Source organism: Centroberyx affinis, unplaced genomic scaffold (assembly GCF_046629955.1).
Source record: "Centroberyx affinis isolate AG114_WGS23_722 - 3 ecotype Tasmania unplaced genomic scaffold, CSIRO-AGI_Caff_v1 ptg001696l_1, whole genome shotgun sequence".
NCBI lineage: Eukaryota > Metazoa > Chordata > Actinopteri > Beryciformes > Berycidae > Centroberyx > Centroberyx affinis.
In genome coordinates this window covers 374,552-389,256 of record NW_027280112.1, presented here as the reverse complement: position 1 = coordinate 389,256, position 14,705 = coordinate 374,552, and the positions used below count along the sequence as shown (strand labels likewise).

Here is a 14,705-nt window from a genome sequence, read left to right as displayed (position 1 = left end):
ATTTCTTGATTTTAATAAACTATCACTCTTTTACACTGCAATTTAAACAGAATAAACTATTCATTACAGGCTCATAAGAGAGCACAATTCAAAATGAGTTTGAGAAGCATTTTCCAGCTGTCTCATCCATTTTTAATAAATATTTAAGACAACAAATGACTCAAAGCTAGATAATCCTACCAGCCAAAAATGTCAAGTGCATTTAAAAGTCACATACTCTATCCTTGTTCTAAGAGCTCTTTCAATGAAAAAAATAAAAAATCTTCCATCCCAGCTTTTGGCTCAGATTCTGGAGAAAACGTTGGTACACTTTTTTTTTTAATGAAAACAGTGTGTTCATTTTATGGCATCAAAAAGTGTATATCTGATGGTGTATGTATCAAGAGAGACACAGGAAAAGACAGCTATCAAAACCACATTTTTTCATTTTTATTTCTTCAATGCTTAATACCATGGGACAGGATTGTAAGAATGGAGACCTTAGTTCAGTCAACATTTGCCTCAGAAGGAATATATGATTTGTATTGAGAAAAAAGACAAATAATAATATTAATAATAATATAATAATAATAATATAAAGTCTGCATTGGTGTTGTCAGGGATAGGAAAGGACAGAAATGTACAAGGAAGGAGGCACCTATATCCCCAGCTGGACTCGAACATTCCAAGAGAAAAAGTAGAAATTACAAACTGAACAAATTAAGTTGACTTCAGAGGCAATCCAGCAACAGGTAGCAAGGTCTTTTTTGATGGAAGTTCTTTCCTTTTCTTAAAAGGATTTAAAACAACATTTACAAGACACCTAACATTCCATTCAATTCCTATTAAAACAACAGAGAGAGAAAGAGATAAAACAAATCTTTTTATTTGACTGCTTCTTGCCCAAGGTCACTCTAGGCGCATCTCAACTGTCCTCCATGTTGATTGATAGTGTACAACTTTCATTATCCTGCCACATTACCTGTACATCCAGCCATCAAAAACAGAAAACAAAAAAAGGGAGCAATCACTTTTTTTTCGCCTTTTCTTGCTCAACTCTCTGTGTGTGTACTAACCGTGTGTGAGAGATTGTAAAAGGCGACGCCCTCGAATGATGCTGTACAGACGTGTTCACTGTAGGCCGCACTACCAATGATATGGCAAAGTCAACAGAAAGACTTCTCGGTTTTTCCAGGCCTTTTTGATTCCGGAGCCGGGGTGGGGGATACGGCTGGCATGCGTCTCCCAGTCTACAAGATGAACTTCCCTAGGAAGAATCCGATGAAGATGGCTGCTATGACGACGAGGAGGGAGGGCAGGGAGGCGGTGCTGCTCTCTCGGCCGAGGAGGCTGGTCGAGTTTGATGTCATGTGGTCTGAGCGAGGCGCCTTTCTCATTCTAATACCATCATCCTGTCAAAGAGGAGGGGGAGACATTAGGGAAATGTAATTCACAGCAAAGAACAGATCAGTGCAATACAGGACAAGTTTCAAAAGCATGGGTTAAGTAATTTTTATTGTTTCTCTTGTAAAGCACTTTGAGCTGCATTTTATGATATGAAAGGTGCTATATAAATAAAGTTTATTATTATTAATATTATTATAATTATTAAGCATATCACCCAGGCATTTAATAAAAAATTTGGGGATTCATTTATTGTTGCCACAAACTCATAGTGTGAGCATACACAGGGCACATAAAAAGTAAAGTCAAATCTTTTCTCCATTACGTTTTAGTTTCCTATATGCCTTGTTTTGCATGAGTACCTTGAAAAGTGCAACTTAATTATAAAATGTTTTATCATTCGTTATTATTCATGTCAAGATATACAACCTTCAGTTGCCGATTCTCCTCGGCAATCTTGCTCATCTCGGTCTGCAGCCTCTTGCACTCCTCCAGCACTTTCTTCATCTCTGTATCGTCCAGGGAGGCACTGACGGTCTTGGCCGCCACCATGGTCGCTGATGGGCCGTCGGCCTTCGCAGAGTTCATCACTGGGGCCGCTTTGGTCGCCTCCACGTCATTCTGCCCAACAGAGAGAGGGAGAGAAACCACTGAAGTGAAATCCAGCATGCCCTGGGCTAAGTAGGGAGGTTAGCCTCTAGACGGGGGCTTGTGCCAGAGAAAGGCAGCCTTGTCCAGGGCCCAGAAGCACAGAGCGCCACATCAAAGAGACCAGGGAGGAAATCTGTCCCTGCAAAAGTCATGTTTGATGTGGCTTTGTTTTGCAGAACAGACAACATGATGGCATGGAGTTTCATGATGGGAATACAACTCATGTATAAAATCTACCATGTAACACAAGAGACAGAGGTCATTAGGTTGTGGATCTTAATGCATCCTAGACTGACAACCATCATATTTACGACTGTACCTTGCTGCTGTCTCCTCACTGTGTCTCTGAGCCTACCTGCAAGCCTGACCTCGACTCTCAACCAACCTGCTGAATCCTCCTGACTTTAACCTCAGTGCTGGGCGCTGTCCTGAATCCCTGCAGGTCGCTCTTGCAGTTCATGCTGCCTGGGGTAGGTGGCAGGCCAAGCCAGCTGCGGGAGGGAGTGGCCGGCCTGGGGGTGGCCCTGGGTGGCAGGCGGGGCCCAGATTCGAAGGCTTGTTCACCAGAGAGTAAGAAGGGCTGCCTGCCTGCCTGCACTGGAGTGGCTAACTCTGCTCCTCCACCATGACTGAAGAGGGATCTACCCTGCTTATCCACCTGAGCAGAACGCACAGAGTGACTGACTGCTGAAGAGTTTACCGTCTCTGGTGTTCATACTAGTTAAGAACACTTGAGGAAATAGCTGAATATGAGCATCAGTCTGTACTGCCATTTGCACTGATTTCATTTTGTTATGCTAGACTTTCTAAGCATGCTGGCTATCAACATCAGTTTCTTTATACCCATAAAACCTTGCGTTTTGGGGTAATCTCCTAAAGGAGTAAAAGCTCCATAGTTCGAACAAACCGCTCCAAACATGCTTGGTGTGAACGCGCCCCAAGAGAAATTCCTATGCATTTATTATACTGGGCGAATAAATTCATTCTGAGCGTGCAGAGCCATGAGGTAATGAATAGACCTTCACAATGAGTGTGTTTACTTGCACATTACTATTCCAATGTTATAAATGGTTCCATTTACAAGTTGGTACAGTGTACTACAACATATGCTATTTTCAATAGCAGTGGATAAGCGCAAACCCCATTTTTCTTTTTCTTTTATAAAATAGGGAGTCGGCAGTTCACTCACGTTTCGTTTTTTTTTTTATTCATTATTTTTGGTTATTTTCACTTTGGTCCTGGCCAGTGGCAGAGGCGGGTGGACTAACTCACTTTATTCATGTGTATGGGGATATCTCTGATCATGAAGGCATATATATGAGACCATGTAGGTAGGCATATCCTGAATTTGCCCATAACCAGTCCAAGCTTTTATCAAGAATAGTCTGTATGAAAACATGCTCACTAATGAGCTACCTCTGGAGTAGCATGTCAGAGAATTACTGAAATCCAATTAGATATATCAACAGCCCACATGTACTTTAATGAACTTTAATTTGTCACTCAAATAGAATGACAAATTAATGCAATATATTAGGTCCCTAAAATCATAATGGTAGTAATAAATGGCATTTTGAACACCCAAGCAATTTGCAAAAACATAACTGAAAAACAAAATGGACATAATGCCAGTTAACTTCTTCATGATTCTTGAAACAAAGTGTTAAGATTGTAAGATTGTGTGCTTAGATAGTTGGCTGATACATGTACAAGTTTGCTCCAAAATTAGATTTCCACCATTTGAAAAAGTGGCACCTAGTTTTACAAAATGACTGACAGCACAAAATTACATCTGAATTACATTTTAGGGCGTTTAGTGAACGCTTTTATTCAAAGCGCCTTACGAGTGCAACAGTAGAATAAGCTTAAATTCGTAATTAGAGAGCAATTAGAGTGAGTCCAGGAGGGAGGGGATATCACTCAGGGGGAGAGGGAGACGCAAGGTACATTTTGGTGAGTCCTTGACTAACAAAATGCTAACACTTTTCCAGAGTGGAACCTGTATATTTTAGAAATATTGAATGACGCACTTCAGGTTATGATTATATAGCATTGTGGAAATTAGCTCTTCATATGCAGACTACTCCCTCTTGTTTTTAACATGCAGCGGCGGCTCTTACCACTTTATCGTTTTCAGAAGGCAGCTCGAAGACACATCTCAGCTTGGAATCCATGAGATCATCGGGTTTTGCATCTTTCCACTGGTGGAGATGAAAAATGGGCATGTTATTCATCAACCCAAACTGCTAGCAGCTGGATTCTATCCACACACACATGCACACGCTTATGTTCATGCGCACACACTTTAAATGACTTCATACTATTCACATGCAACACAACCTTGAATCTTGAAAGATTACGTAAAATTAGAACTTTATTTTGAAAAAATGAGGATAACCTGAGATTTCCTGCACATTTGCCTACACAACATTTTTCAGACAAATTTTTCACTCTCTATTTTAGACATAATTTAAGGATGATAAATTTACTCTTCGGGGTACATACAGTCTGACTTGGGGGGAAGAAATAGTGTGGTGGTGAAATTCCAGACTTTCCCCCCCCAAACATACACAATTCTTGTATTTTTCTATACATTTAAAAAACATGGATATTGTCAAAATCATCTTCTATACTTATGTAGCTTTCTGTAACCCATAAGCACAGCATTGCTGTAGGGTTGAGTTAAGGGAATAACCTATAGCATCAGTTAAAAGTCCAACACAGAATTGCAGTAAGGTTGAGTAATACAATGGAACATTTCGCCTGTAGTAGTGTGACTTGATGATAAGTAATCTGGAATCTAGGAAGTCACCTTTGTTCCACTGCACTTCCTGGTTTTCGCTTCTCATTCAAGACAAGCCAGTTCAGGAACAGAGCTACAGGGCATATGCATGTTTACTGAGTGACTGAGCATTTGCTGCCCTCTGGTGGACAAGAGTACAACGCATGCCAAACACTTAAATATCAGCAATGGCAGCAACTCATACTAACTCATTAGAATGGCAATAACCCTGCTGTCACAGTTGAAGTGCAAGAGCAGTTTTTTGAAGTGCACATATCTCTATTTTGGTATAGTAAGTGGTGGAAAACTCACACTATCAAAAATGAAGGATGACAGGTTTCCTATAGAGTTGCTGTAGATGTAAAGGGAGGAGGAGGTAATTTGGTTTTGAGGCTGAGGTTCGCTACTGAACCCATTATAGGATCTGTTGCAGTCGGTGTTTCAGTTCAAGAATGGCCCTTATTTGAATATTTATTTCATGATGGAAAACCTTTTTGTAATGGTTTTCTGGGGGGGGGGGGCTGAGCAACAAGGCCAATGCTGTGAGGAACCACTGCAGCTAAATGAATGTAAAGGAAACTGGTTTCTTAAGCAAGATGCAGTATCAATCCATTGCATTACAAAGTGAAACAAAGTGCATAGAAACAAACATTTTAGTCAAGTGTATATTTTCAGTGAATCCTTATTCTTGATGGTGTGTGGGTTTCCTAATATTACTCAACAATTAACTATTATGAAATGAATAGCTAATAAGGAGAAATGTATTTGTTCAGTCAAATGGGCGATACAACATCTGTGTATTTTTTGCAGCAAAATCTTTGTTAGAAGCCATATAGGTCAACACATTACTCACCAATGAATCCATGTCAGAAACATTTGGCGGGGCAAAAATGGTCTGCACCATGAATTTGTGTTTACTTTTCTCATTGGGGTCATAGTCAAAGGGCTGTAGCATTACTGTGAAGTGAAAGAAAAACAAAATGTCACAACATATTTGAGCAAAGGCATCTCTGCAAAGGAAAAAACACACACAGGGTAACCAGACATTCAACATAATAAGTCCCAGTACTGTACACCAGAAGGGCCACACTAGCCGTGTCCAAACATATTAAGTGTTTTGTACACTGTACCAAGCAATGTGTGAAAAATTTCAATTTCAACTTGGTACATTCAACCCATACTGAGGGCCAAAGACTGATGCGTGACTAGTGTCATGATGTTGTCATTTTCTTTGATTACTTAATTCTACCATCACTCTACCAATTTCCAGAGGGAATTTTGTTTCAAGTAAACTCAAACAGCTTGAACCAGTTCTATATACAATTTGGCCAAGGCAATCAACTGTCCTGAATAAGCATTCATGAAGCCAACATAAACAATTTCCCATCCAATTTTACTTTAGTTTACTCTTAAATCTATCATGTCGATCAGATTACAGTGGTAGCCTATAGAGGTAGGTAAATGACCCTCCATCAATAAGCTCCTTAATTCATTTGCTTCCACAGAAATGGGTTACATGCATTTACTGCCACTTCTGTGTAAAGACTAGATGATTCCCACCTGTATCTCCTTCTTGGAAATTAGCCTGATAATTTTTTTGTTACACACCACATATTTCCCCACAGTGTGGCCTCAGGTTATGGAAATTAACACCAGCTACATGTTGGTAAATTTTGGCTGTAGCTGGCAAGCTGGCAAGTATTCTACTAGCTACTTATGTAACCAACCATCAACTGGAGGGCTCATGGGAATTTAAAAAAGAAAACCGGGTGGTAAAATACTGAAATTGGCCAGTGAAGTGCCTGCTGATGGTGTAGTGGTTAAAACCCTGTCTCTGGCTCCACATGTGCCCCTATTGGCCCAAGACAAATCCCACCAGAGCTTTCACCCCTGTGCCTTCTCTACCTGGTGTCCCTCTCAGCTTTCCTACTGTCTCTCTTTCTCAATCAACAAAAAAATTCTGTGGCTAAGAATGGACAGTGCACTTTGGAACATAGCAGCTGTTGTGACCGATAGACCAAAACCAGAGACTTCATTTTTTATTTTGTCCGAAGAAACTCACTCACCAGAGATGGTGACAGTCGCTCCGGGATCGATGACGCCGCTGTTTGGCCGTACGCAGTACCTGCGCGGCGCCGTCGTCTTCACTTTGAAACATACTCTTCTGTCAGAGGGATTCTTCAGTTTGAGGTTGGTGGTGACTACATCTGTGAAGGGACCTGGTGCAGAATGACAAACACAACTGTATTATTATTTCAGTGTGTGCCATATATAGACCTAATACAGGTATAATACAGCCAAGTTTATCTATAAAATACAAAGCAATTCAGTCCTCCAGAGTCTACAATCAAGGTTTTTACTACAATAAACAATCTTATGAAAAATTCTTTGGCAGCACAACCTGCAGCTGAACAGAAATGGGACCAATACAGGGATGGATGTGGAACCAATATTAAAATTAACCACTGCTGCATGAAATTACAGTGGAAACAATTTTCCAGGGGATTGGCTGAATTCACAATATCGAACAATGGAGGATTAACATGTTGCATGTCTACACTAAAACATGACAGGAAATTCAATATTCCAAGTTATGCTTTATCCCTGGAGGAGAGATGGGCCTGAGGCTCGTTGGTGCCAGGTTCAAAATGAAACTTCAAAAAAGATTAGTTGATAAAATACTGTCAGGCTGTAACTCAATTAGATGTTCAAGTGGACTAACTAAAGAGAAAGTTCCTTGGCTAGGAGTTGGACAGCAAAATATTGCTACCATAAATATTGTGAAAATAGGGGAGAAAGATGAACAGACAGAAAAGCGACACAATACTGATGTCATATTACCATTTTTTCTGCTGAATATTTCAATTATATGAATTGTGATACATGCAGACATCTTTTTCCTACATAGCATCCAAAAAAATATCTAAAAGGTGAAAAAAACATAGATGCTATTGCCTATGAGTTGCTTGGTTAGAGTATTTTCAAAGATTTTCTACAACATGCAACTTGATTTGTGGACCACAGATTCTGCACAGTGAAAGAATCGTGTTTAGGAAGCCACCTGAGACACATTTCCGAATCGCAATTGTCAATATTGTCATTTTTAAATTAACTGATTTAGGCTAAATATTTAATCAACTGTGCAGCCCTGACACACAAATGCTATTAGCTACTACAGATGCAAAACTTGAGATGAGATGTTCAACATGATCAGGATCTCCAAAATCACCAGCACTCCCTCAATATGCCTCCAGTAGCTACGGGCCAAACCAACTGAATCAATTAAGGTTTTTTCAGACAGCTAATTTCATATGGATGTCTCATGTTCATATTGGAAATCAGAAGCCTGCCCAGGTCAACATTGGGAGACCATTAGCTTGCCTCCATCTTGTGACAGGGTTTGCTTCAAATTAGGTCCTTAACCACGATCAGCACCATCCAGCTTTCATGTGCCATGTTCTGTGGAAAACACAGCTGGCCGAGGTACCCCAAACTCGATCAGCAAAATTACCCTGGGAGCTCAGAGACAACGTGCAGCGGGACTGGCAGCTCTACATAAATGTCCCATGACACATGGTTTGTCAAATCATAACGTGGGTGCTATGGGCGAGGTCTACTGATTCAAGCTAACCTGGGATGTAACTTGCAGTCTGTACTTTCTACAAATATATACACACACCACCAACTTAATGCTTTGCATGTTGCTGAAACTCCTCTGTGCAATCTGATTTTCTGTTCCTCTTTGAGTATCTGGGAGGCTACATGATAAATGAAAGGGTTAAAGGCTTAAAGACTGTTAAAGACTGTTTTGCAGGGGTGACCACATTTAAAATCTGCTTAGACCACCTTAGTCAATTTGTTCTGACTACAACAATGGATTTATGATATTACATTGTCTATAAAAGAGCTATGCATGATACACATAACGTGACTACAGTATTGATAAACCAGCTAATTTGCTGAGGTCAAGAATGGTCCTCCCCTACTGTGCCTGGGTGAGGAGCAAAATTGAGTCACTTCCCAAGGTACTTAAATTAGCACCAGCCACCAAATACTGGTAAATTTTGTTGTGGCAAATAAGTTTGCCTCGTCTACCAGACACTTTGGCAGGTAACTAACCAGTCGGTCCTTTCACACGCAAAACAGTCACATAGTTGGAGCGGCTTCAGCAGGAGTAATATTTGGTATTACTAGCAGCATCCACCATCCAATCGCCCCAGGAGTTAGACAGAATGCATGCTAGCCTCTTTGGCAAAAACTGAGGAATGCCTGCACAGGGGAACTGTTGGATGTTAAACATGACAGAAAGAATGGCAGCTAGACCAGCTGGTTCTATGCTCAACTGTGAAATGTCCATCAGCATAGGTGGTCAAACTGCTGAAAATATGAACGCATGCCTGGCAGCCCAGTGCATGGTGAATGATCAGCAGCTCGGTGAAAACACAGCCGGTGGCAAGACTAGCCTACAACGCAGAATAACTTAAGGTTCTGGATAAATAGAGGGCTCATAATAAACTACATTACCAATCAATTTGCTCTTATCAGAACCACAAATAGGCTACCCGAATAAAGCAAAGGTTAATTCTGCTGAATGATGTATCTGAAATATTTGCACTTGCCCAGCAATATATTAGTTTAAGTTTTCTGCAGTTCCTATACATGTTAGATTCTAAAATTCCACACTTATCCAGACCTCAATTTGTAGATACTGCAGATTTATAAACCATTATTTTACAACAATTTAAGGCCAAATCCCATCAGTGCATCCAGAGCCTCTCTGCCCTATCCTTGTGCCATTGTGATTTGTTGTAGTTTAGTAGTGTCGCATTTTCTCATTTAAGTTAATATGTCAATTCAAAATAAATTCTCATTATTCCTCAATTTTCAGACTTCTGTCATGCCTTGCAGACCGGGTTGTATACATTTTTTGTGACATACAGTCTCTCTCAGGAACAAGCAATTTGCAGAGTGGTGGTAAATTTCCACACTTTAACCACAAAAACTTCTGGCTCTTTTGTATTTTTCTGTACTCTTAAAACACCTGGAAATTATCCAAAATAAATACTTCTCCATGGTTTCCAGACCTGGGTAGGAACCCTGGTGTTCACAAAGGCCACATTCAGCCTTCCTTCACACCCAGTGCTCAGAGATAAGAAGCAATGCATGACCAGATTGGAGTGGTCCCACCCAGCTAAGGCCAACATGTACAGTTAAGGTGAAGACTGGAACGTTGTTTTCAACACAGGTGCGTCACAAAGGAATTCCTACAAACCTGAAAAACCTTGTCACTAATACTATAATGGCATGTGTTGTAGTATCTGTGTCCTGTATGTATCTGTAATAGACTGAATTTACACAATATTAAGGGCCCTTTTAATGAAGTACACTGATGAGGTGAATCCAGGTAAAAGTCATTATCCCTTATTGATTTCCCTTCTGTATATAAAGTGAGGCAGATGAGTTAGAGAATGACTTAAGCTTTGAGACAATTAAGATCATGTGGGTGGTGAAAAAGGGGCTGCAACTCAGTATCAGGAAGATGTCCCTAATATTTTGTACATTCAGTACACAATTTGGATCCTATTCACATAACTTCAGTCCCCCTAAAAGAACTGAAACCAAGCAAACTAATGGCTAACAAGCCGACATCAAGCTTAGTGGATTCTTATCCTTCATAATGTTCCTTAGCCGCAGAGGAAAATGACTGGAAATGATTCTGACACAAGATAAGTCAATGTCCACAAGGTTGTTCCAATGCAAAAATAGGAGTCCATTTATTTTCCTTTTACAGGGTCTTGGTGGAAATAATTATCTTAAACAAGATGTTTTGAATCAATGAAAAATAAGGCAAGGAAATGTGATTTAGAACAGAACATAACACAGTAGGCATGATAATCATGGACAAAAGCCTGTGCCTGCCAGACAAAAACTCTCTGGCGTCCCGCTCCCTGCAGGTGGGGCAATAAAACTGACAGCCATAAACAAACATGAAATTGACACTTTTGGCTAATACACTAAGCATACCAAATATGAGCAACATGATCTTTGAATGAAACAGACTGAACCGGTGAATTCAAAATAAAGCTATGCTCCCTGAGTGAATCAAACCAACTTCAGGCATTAACATAACATGTAGATGAAGGGAAGGAGAAAGCTTCTCCAGATCTATTCAGGAGCCATTTTTATTTTTATTTTTTTTTTTAAACTAGCTCGTCTCCTCCCTCGCCGTTTAAAAGTGGTGCTCACCCCCTCCTATTGCTAAAAAAAAATATCATAATGGCAGAATCGAGGAAGCACTGGAGTAAACTTGTTAAACTAGTAAACTTGCTTCCTAGGCCTACCTCTTCACTTGTCATTGTGGGACATGTTACCTTCAGCAGGAGAAAGATCTGTCAAAGCGAGACTGATAACCAGCGACACTTCTCTGTAGGTACGCTTAGCTTAGCTATTAAGCTTTGCTGTGCTTTATTTACAAACCAATCTCGGAACCCATCGTCTATCGGTCTGACGAAGATTAGACTCTGGGGTCGACGACCAATATTTTGGGGTTTCCGGTGTAGCCAGCGGACACCCAGGCCAAGACTTCGTTGTCAGACCGATAGACGATGGGTTCCAAGATTGTTTACAAACGTGCTGCAGTTTCTGTTACCCTCTAGTGGTCGGAAAATTTTGCTTATTCCAGCTTTAATACAACTTAGAAATGGCTTGTGCATAAGCCATAAGTGTAAAAATCAAGACTGAAACAGAAAAAACCATGAAAAAGCAGTTGTGCACATCAGATATACACCCACCTAGCCAGCATCCATTCCCTAACTTTGAGGTGCCACCTTTGCTCGAGCAACATTACCATCGTCTCTCTCATCTCCTCACATGTATGCTGAGTTAGGGTCCCCCAGGCCAGTCCTATTCTAAAAATACCGGCCGAGGAAAGGAGGGCTGCCCCCTCTAGCTTGCTGGAGGAATCCCAGCAGAGCCTCTGAAACGGACCAGCTCTACGATACACACAGACAGATTTAGCTCCGTCTCTGTGACAGTAAAAGAGCTGCGGTCATCCTCCTCCTCATATCGCCTTGCCTCTGTATACCTCAGAAGGCAGATCAGAAACTCCTCCATTTTTTTCTGTGTTCCTCCTGAAATACAGAAATCTTCCAAATTCTGTGATCTTTGATATGCAATGGGTATCAGTGGGCTTGGATTCGATCTGATCCAATTTGCAAATTACATGCTACTGGTGGTAAACAATAAGTTGTGGGAAGTGGTGAAAACCAAACTCTTTGCATAACACATTGCATTCAAACCTAAGCCTGCATACAGAAAAGCTTAAAAATGGGAACTATTCAAATTGCACTGGAGCACATGCAGCATTAGCGTAGCATAAAGTCTGCTTGCATACTTAGCCTCCAACTAAGTAGAAACACAGATATATTTGCAACAGCTTTGCATTATGATTTACATTTCATATTGAGCTGTGAATGTGGGTACTAGAACCAGTCGTTTCTTTTCTTAGACTCCACCATTAGGCCTCAGTGGAAGAGAATTTGTGGTCAATTAATGAGGGATGATCAATATCAACGTCAATTTATCTTATCTTTGTAATTTAGCCTTCTGTCCATTCCAAGTACAGAAAGGGTAAAAGTTTAATTTGATGATGGAAAATGTAAACCGTGTGACTGATCTGCAATCAGTATAAGTCAAATTAGAGCAGAATCTCTAATCAGGTAAAATGAGGAGGTCCATGATCAGATTATGACAGACCATGTCTCTGCCATCAGACATATGGCCAATATCAATTTGACAGATGCATCTAAGGTTCACCTGAAGGACAAACAAATATTCCTTCTTGTATTTAAGCAGAACTTTGACCCTTTTTTTAAAATCTTTATATTTCCAGGGGGAAATGACTGAGCATGCATGCTCTTTTTCAGCATCGCAGTTACACATTCACACACCCAGAACACCCAGTCCTCTACTGTTGGCTGCTGGACAGCTCGACTGGAGAAACTGAGTATTATACACCTTGCTCAAGGGCAACTCAACCCCAGCATAATGTCAATCACTATTCCTCACACAAACTTGTCCAGCAGGTCTGGTATTTGAACCGGCAACCTTTTTGCCACAAGCCCACTTCTCTCAAGTCTAGGCTACCACTAATACCAACTGATAATTGACAAATATCCTCAGGATGTCCTGAGAGAATACTGGCTCTATGGCAGTGGTACATGAGTAACATTTTTCAGGCAGTGGAGACAGGCAACACTGACTGCAGCACAGACAGGAATTTAAAAACTGGGACAAAAAAAGCAATGCAGATAAAAAATACTGTCAAAAAGAAGAAAGGAAATGAAAGAAAGTGTGTTATAATTACTGGCCAAACTGTCTATCAGCATTGTTTTATAGTACTATGGCATTGGCTGGCTACCATGGCATCAACATAAAAAAAACTGTTTAACAGGTTAGCTTCCGTTTAACTCGGTTAGTTTCACAGGTAACAAACTGCTTGATCAACACTTGCAATGGACACGTAGTAAGTTGTTAGGTTATAAGGTTATAAGAGCAACAGTTGAGTTCATACACGTCACATGCTTACTTATGAGTATTTGAAGTCATGATACAACTTTGATATGGCTGCAAAGTACACAACCAAAACAATACAGCTTGTAGTTCGACAGTGTAGAGATCAACTGTTGTTAGTTCGATAGCAGGCTTGGCTAGCTAACGTTAGCCAACTGTTAACTGACACATCATAGAATGTTATCACTGCCAGGCAAGCAATTATGTCTTGATTGTAAACAGTCTTCCAGTGTTAACGTTAGGTGTCCTATGAATGGGTTTTGAAAAGCATACTGTTGTCCATGACACATTATCACATTTTACTGTACAAATGTACTCGAGATAGTAAAATAGAACCAGCCAAATGCTGAAAATTTTGACTGTGGGTGGTTATCGTTACAGTTAAGTTAGCCTTTCCAACTCTGGCAGACACTTAACCAGCTTGATGTGTTTAAGTGTATGCCAGAGTTGCGTTAGACCGAGGGTTTCTTTTGTATCGCCAAAAAGTTAATTTCCCTCCCTATAACGTCCGGGTGAGGAATGGTTAGCATTTCAGGGAATAGGCTGAGCCCCATGGAACCAACAGTTTGCTGCTGCTACTAGGCTATGCTACCAGGACAGCAGGCTAGCTCACGCTGCTACCTGAAGTGAAAGCACTGGCAAGCACGGTGGAATATAGGTTCACTTTTATTCAGTTTTCCTATTATTGGCAGTTGCCACACATTTCTGCTATACATTGGTACGTAACATCTGTTAGATATGAATGACAGGCCGCCAAGATGCACGCCACGCCGGTTATCCACGTCACTACAGTGCGAGGATTCACAGCGGCCCGTCTTGTCCCTAGCTAACTTAAAATGGCGGTGGAAGCTAGCTAACGTTAGCAAGCTAGCTAGCAACGAAACTCGTTGGAGGGAGTGTGAAATCATTCCAGCCAGGTAATTATCCACTTGTACTAGCGAGACATTTCACACGTCAAGGAAATTACGTTCACCTACCTTTGAATCTGAGGTCGGAAGGAGGGTCAAGAATAAGGACCTGCTCCAACTTTGACATTTTAGCTGAGGGGGTGCACTTGATTGCGATATCAGGGAGTCACTGACAAGTGGAAATCCTAGATCCCCTGCCACTACTGAGTCAAATGCTGACTGAGCTATGCGAACGAGCATGTGGGTACAAATACTTGAACGCGCGAGTGCGCGACCCTGTTGCGCGTCCACGTGGTGGACCAACTGATGTGATTAGTTTTGGTACAGTAAACTAGTTATACTGCGTGTACTTTGAAATAGCCTACATGAGAGGAAATAACATTATGAAATGAGAAACTTGTTTTACTCTC

General features: G+C 40.8%; 1 protein-coding gene across 3 annotated transcripts; it reads right to left on the bottom strand.

The window, feature by feature from the left end:
• Nucleotides 1-407: 407 nt before the first annotated feature.
• On the bottom strand, nt 408-14,503 carry vapal (VAMP (vesicle-associated membrane protein)-associated protein A, like). Of its 3 annotated transcripts, none has more exons than XM_071528669.1 (6): nt 14,365-14,503; nt 6,883-7,035; nt 5,670-5,773; nt 4,155-4,235; nt 1,810-2,004; nt 408-1,391 (listed from the first exon to the last, which is right to left on the bottom strand). In XM_071528669.1, the coding sequence occupies exons 1-6, from the start codon at nt 14,420-14,422 to the stop codon at nt 1,230-1,232; spliced, it is 753 nt and encodes a 250-aa protein (XP_071384770.1). In that variant the 5' UTR covers nt 14,423-14,503; the 3' UTR covers nt 408-1,229. The 3 variants fall into 3 exon arrangements, with proteins under 3 accessions (XP_071384770.1, XP_071384769.1, XP_071384771.1); XM_071528668.1 differs by having other exon boundaries at nt 1,813-2,004; XM_071528670.1 differs by having other exon boundaries at nt 1,813-2,004; nt 4,158-4,235.
• Between the last annotated feature and the right edge of the window lie 202 nt (nt 14,504-14,705).

Coding starts and splice junctions, on each gene's coding strand:
- vapal (XM_071528669.1), bottom strand. CDS start 14,422: ATGTCAAAGTTGGAGCAGGTCCTTATTCTTGACCCTCCTTCCGACCTC. Junction 7,036..14,364: donor TTCCGACCTCAGATTCAAAG/GTAGGTGAACGT, acceptor ATTCTGCACCAG/GTCCCTTCACAGATGTAGTC. Junction 5,774..6,882: donor AGCGACTGTCACCATCTCTG/GTGAGTGAGTTT, acceptor TTCACTTCACAG/TAATGCTACAGCCCTTTGAC.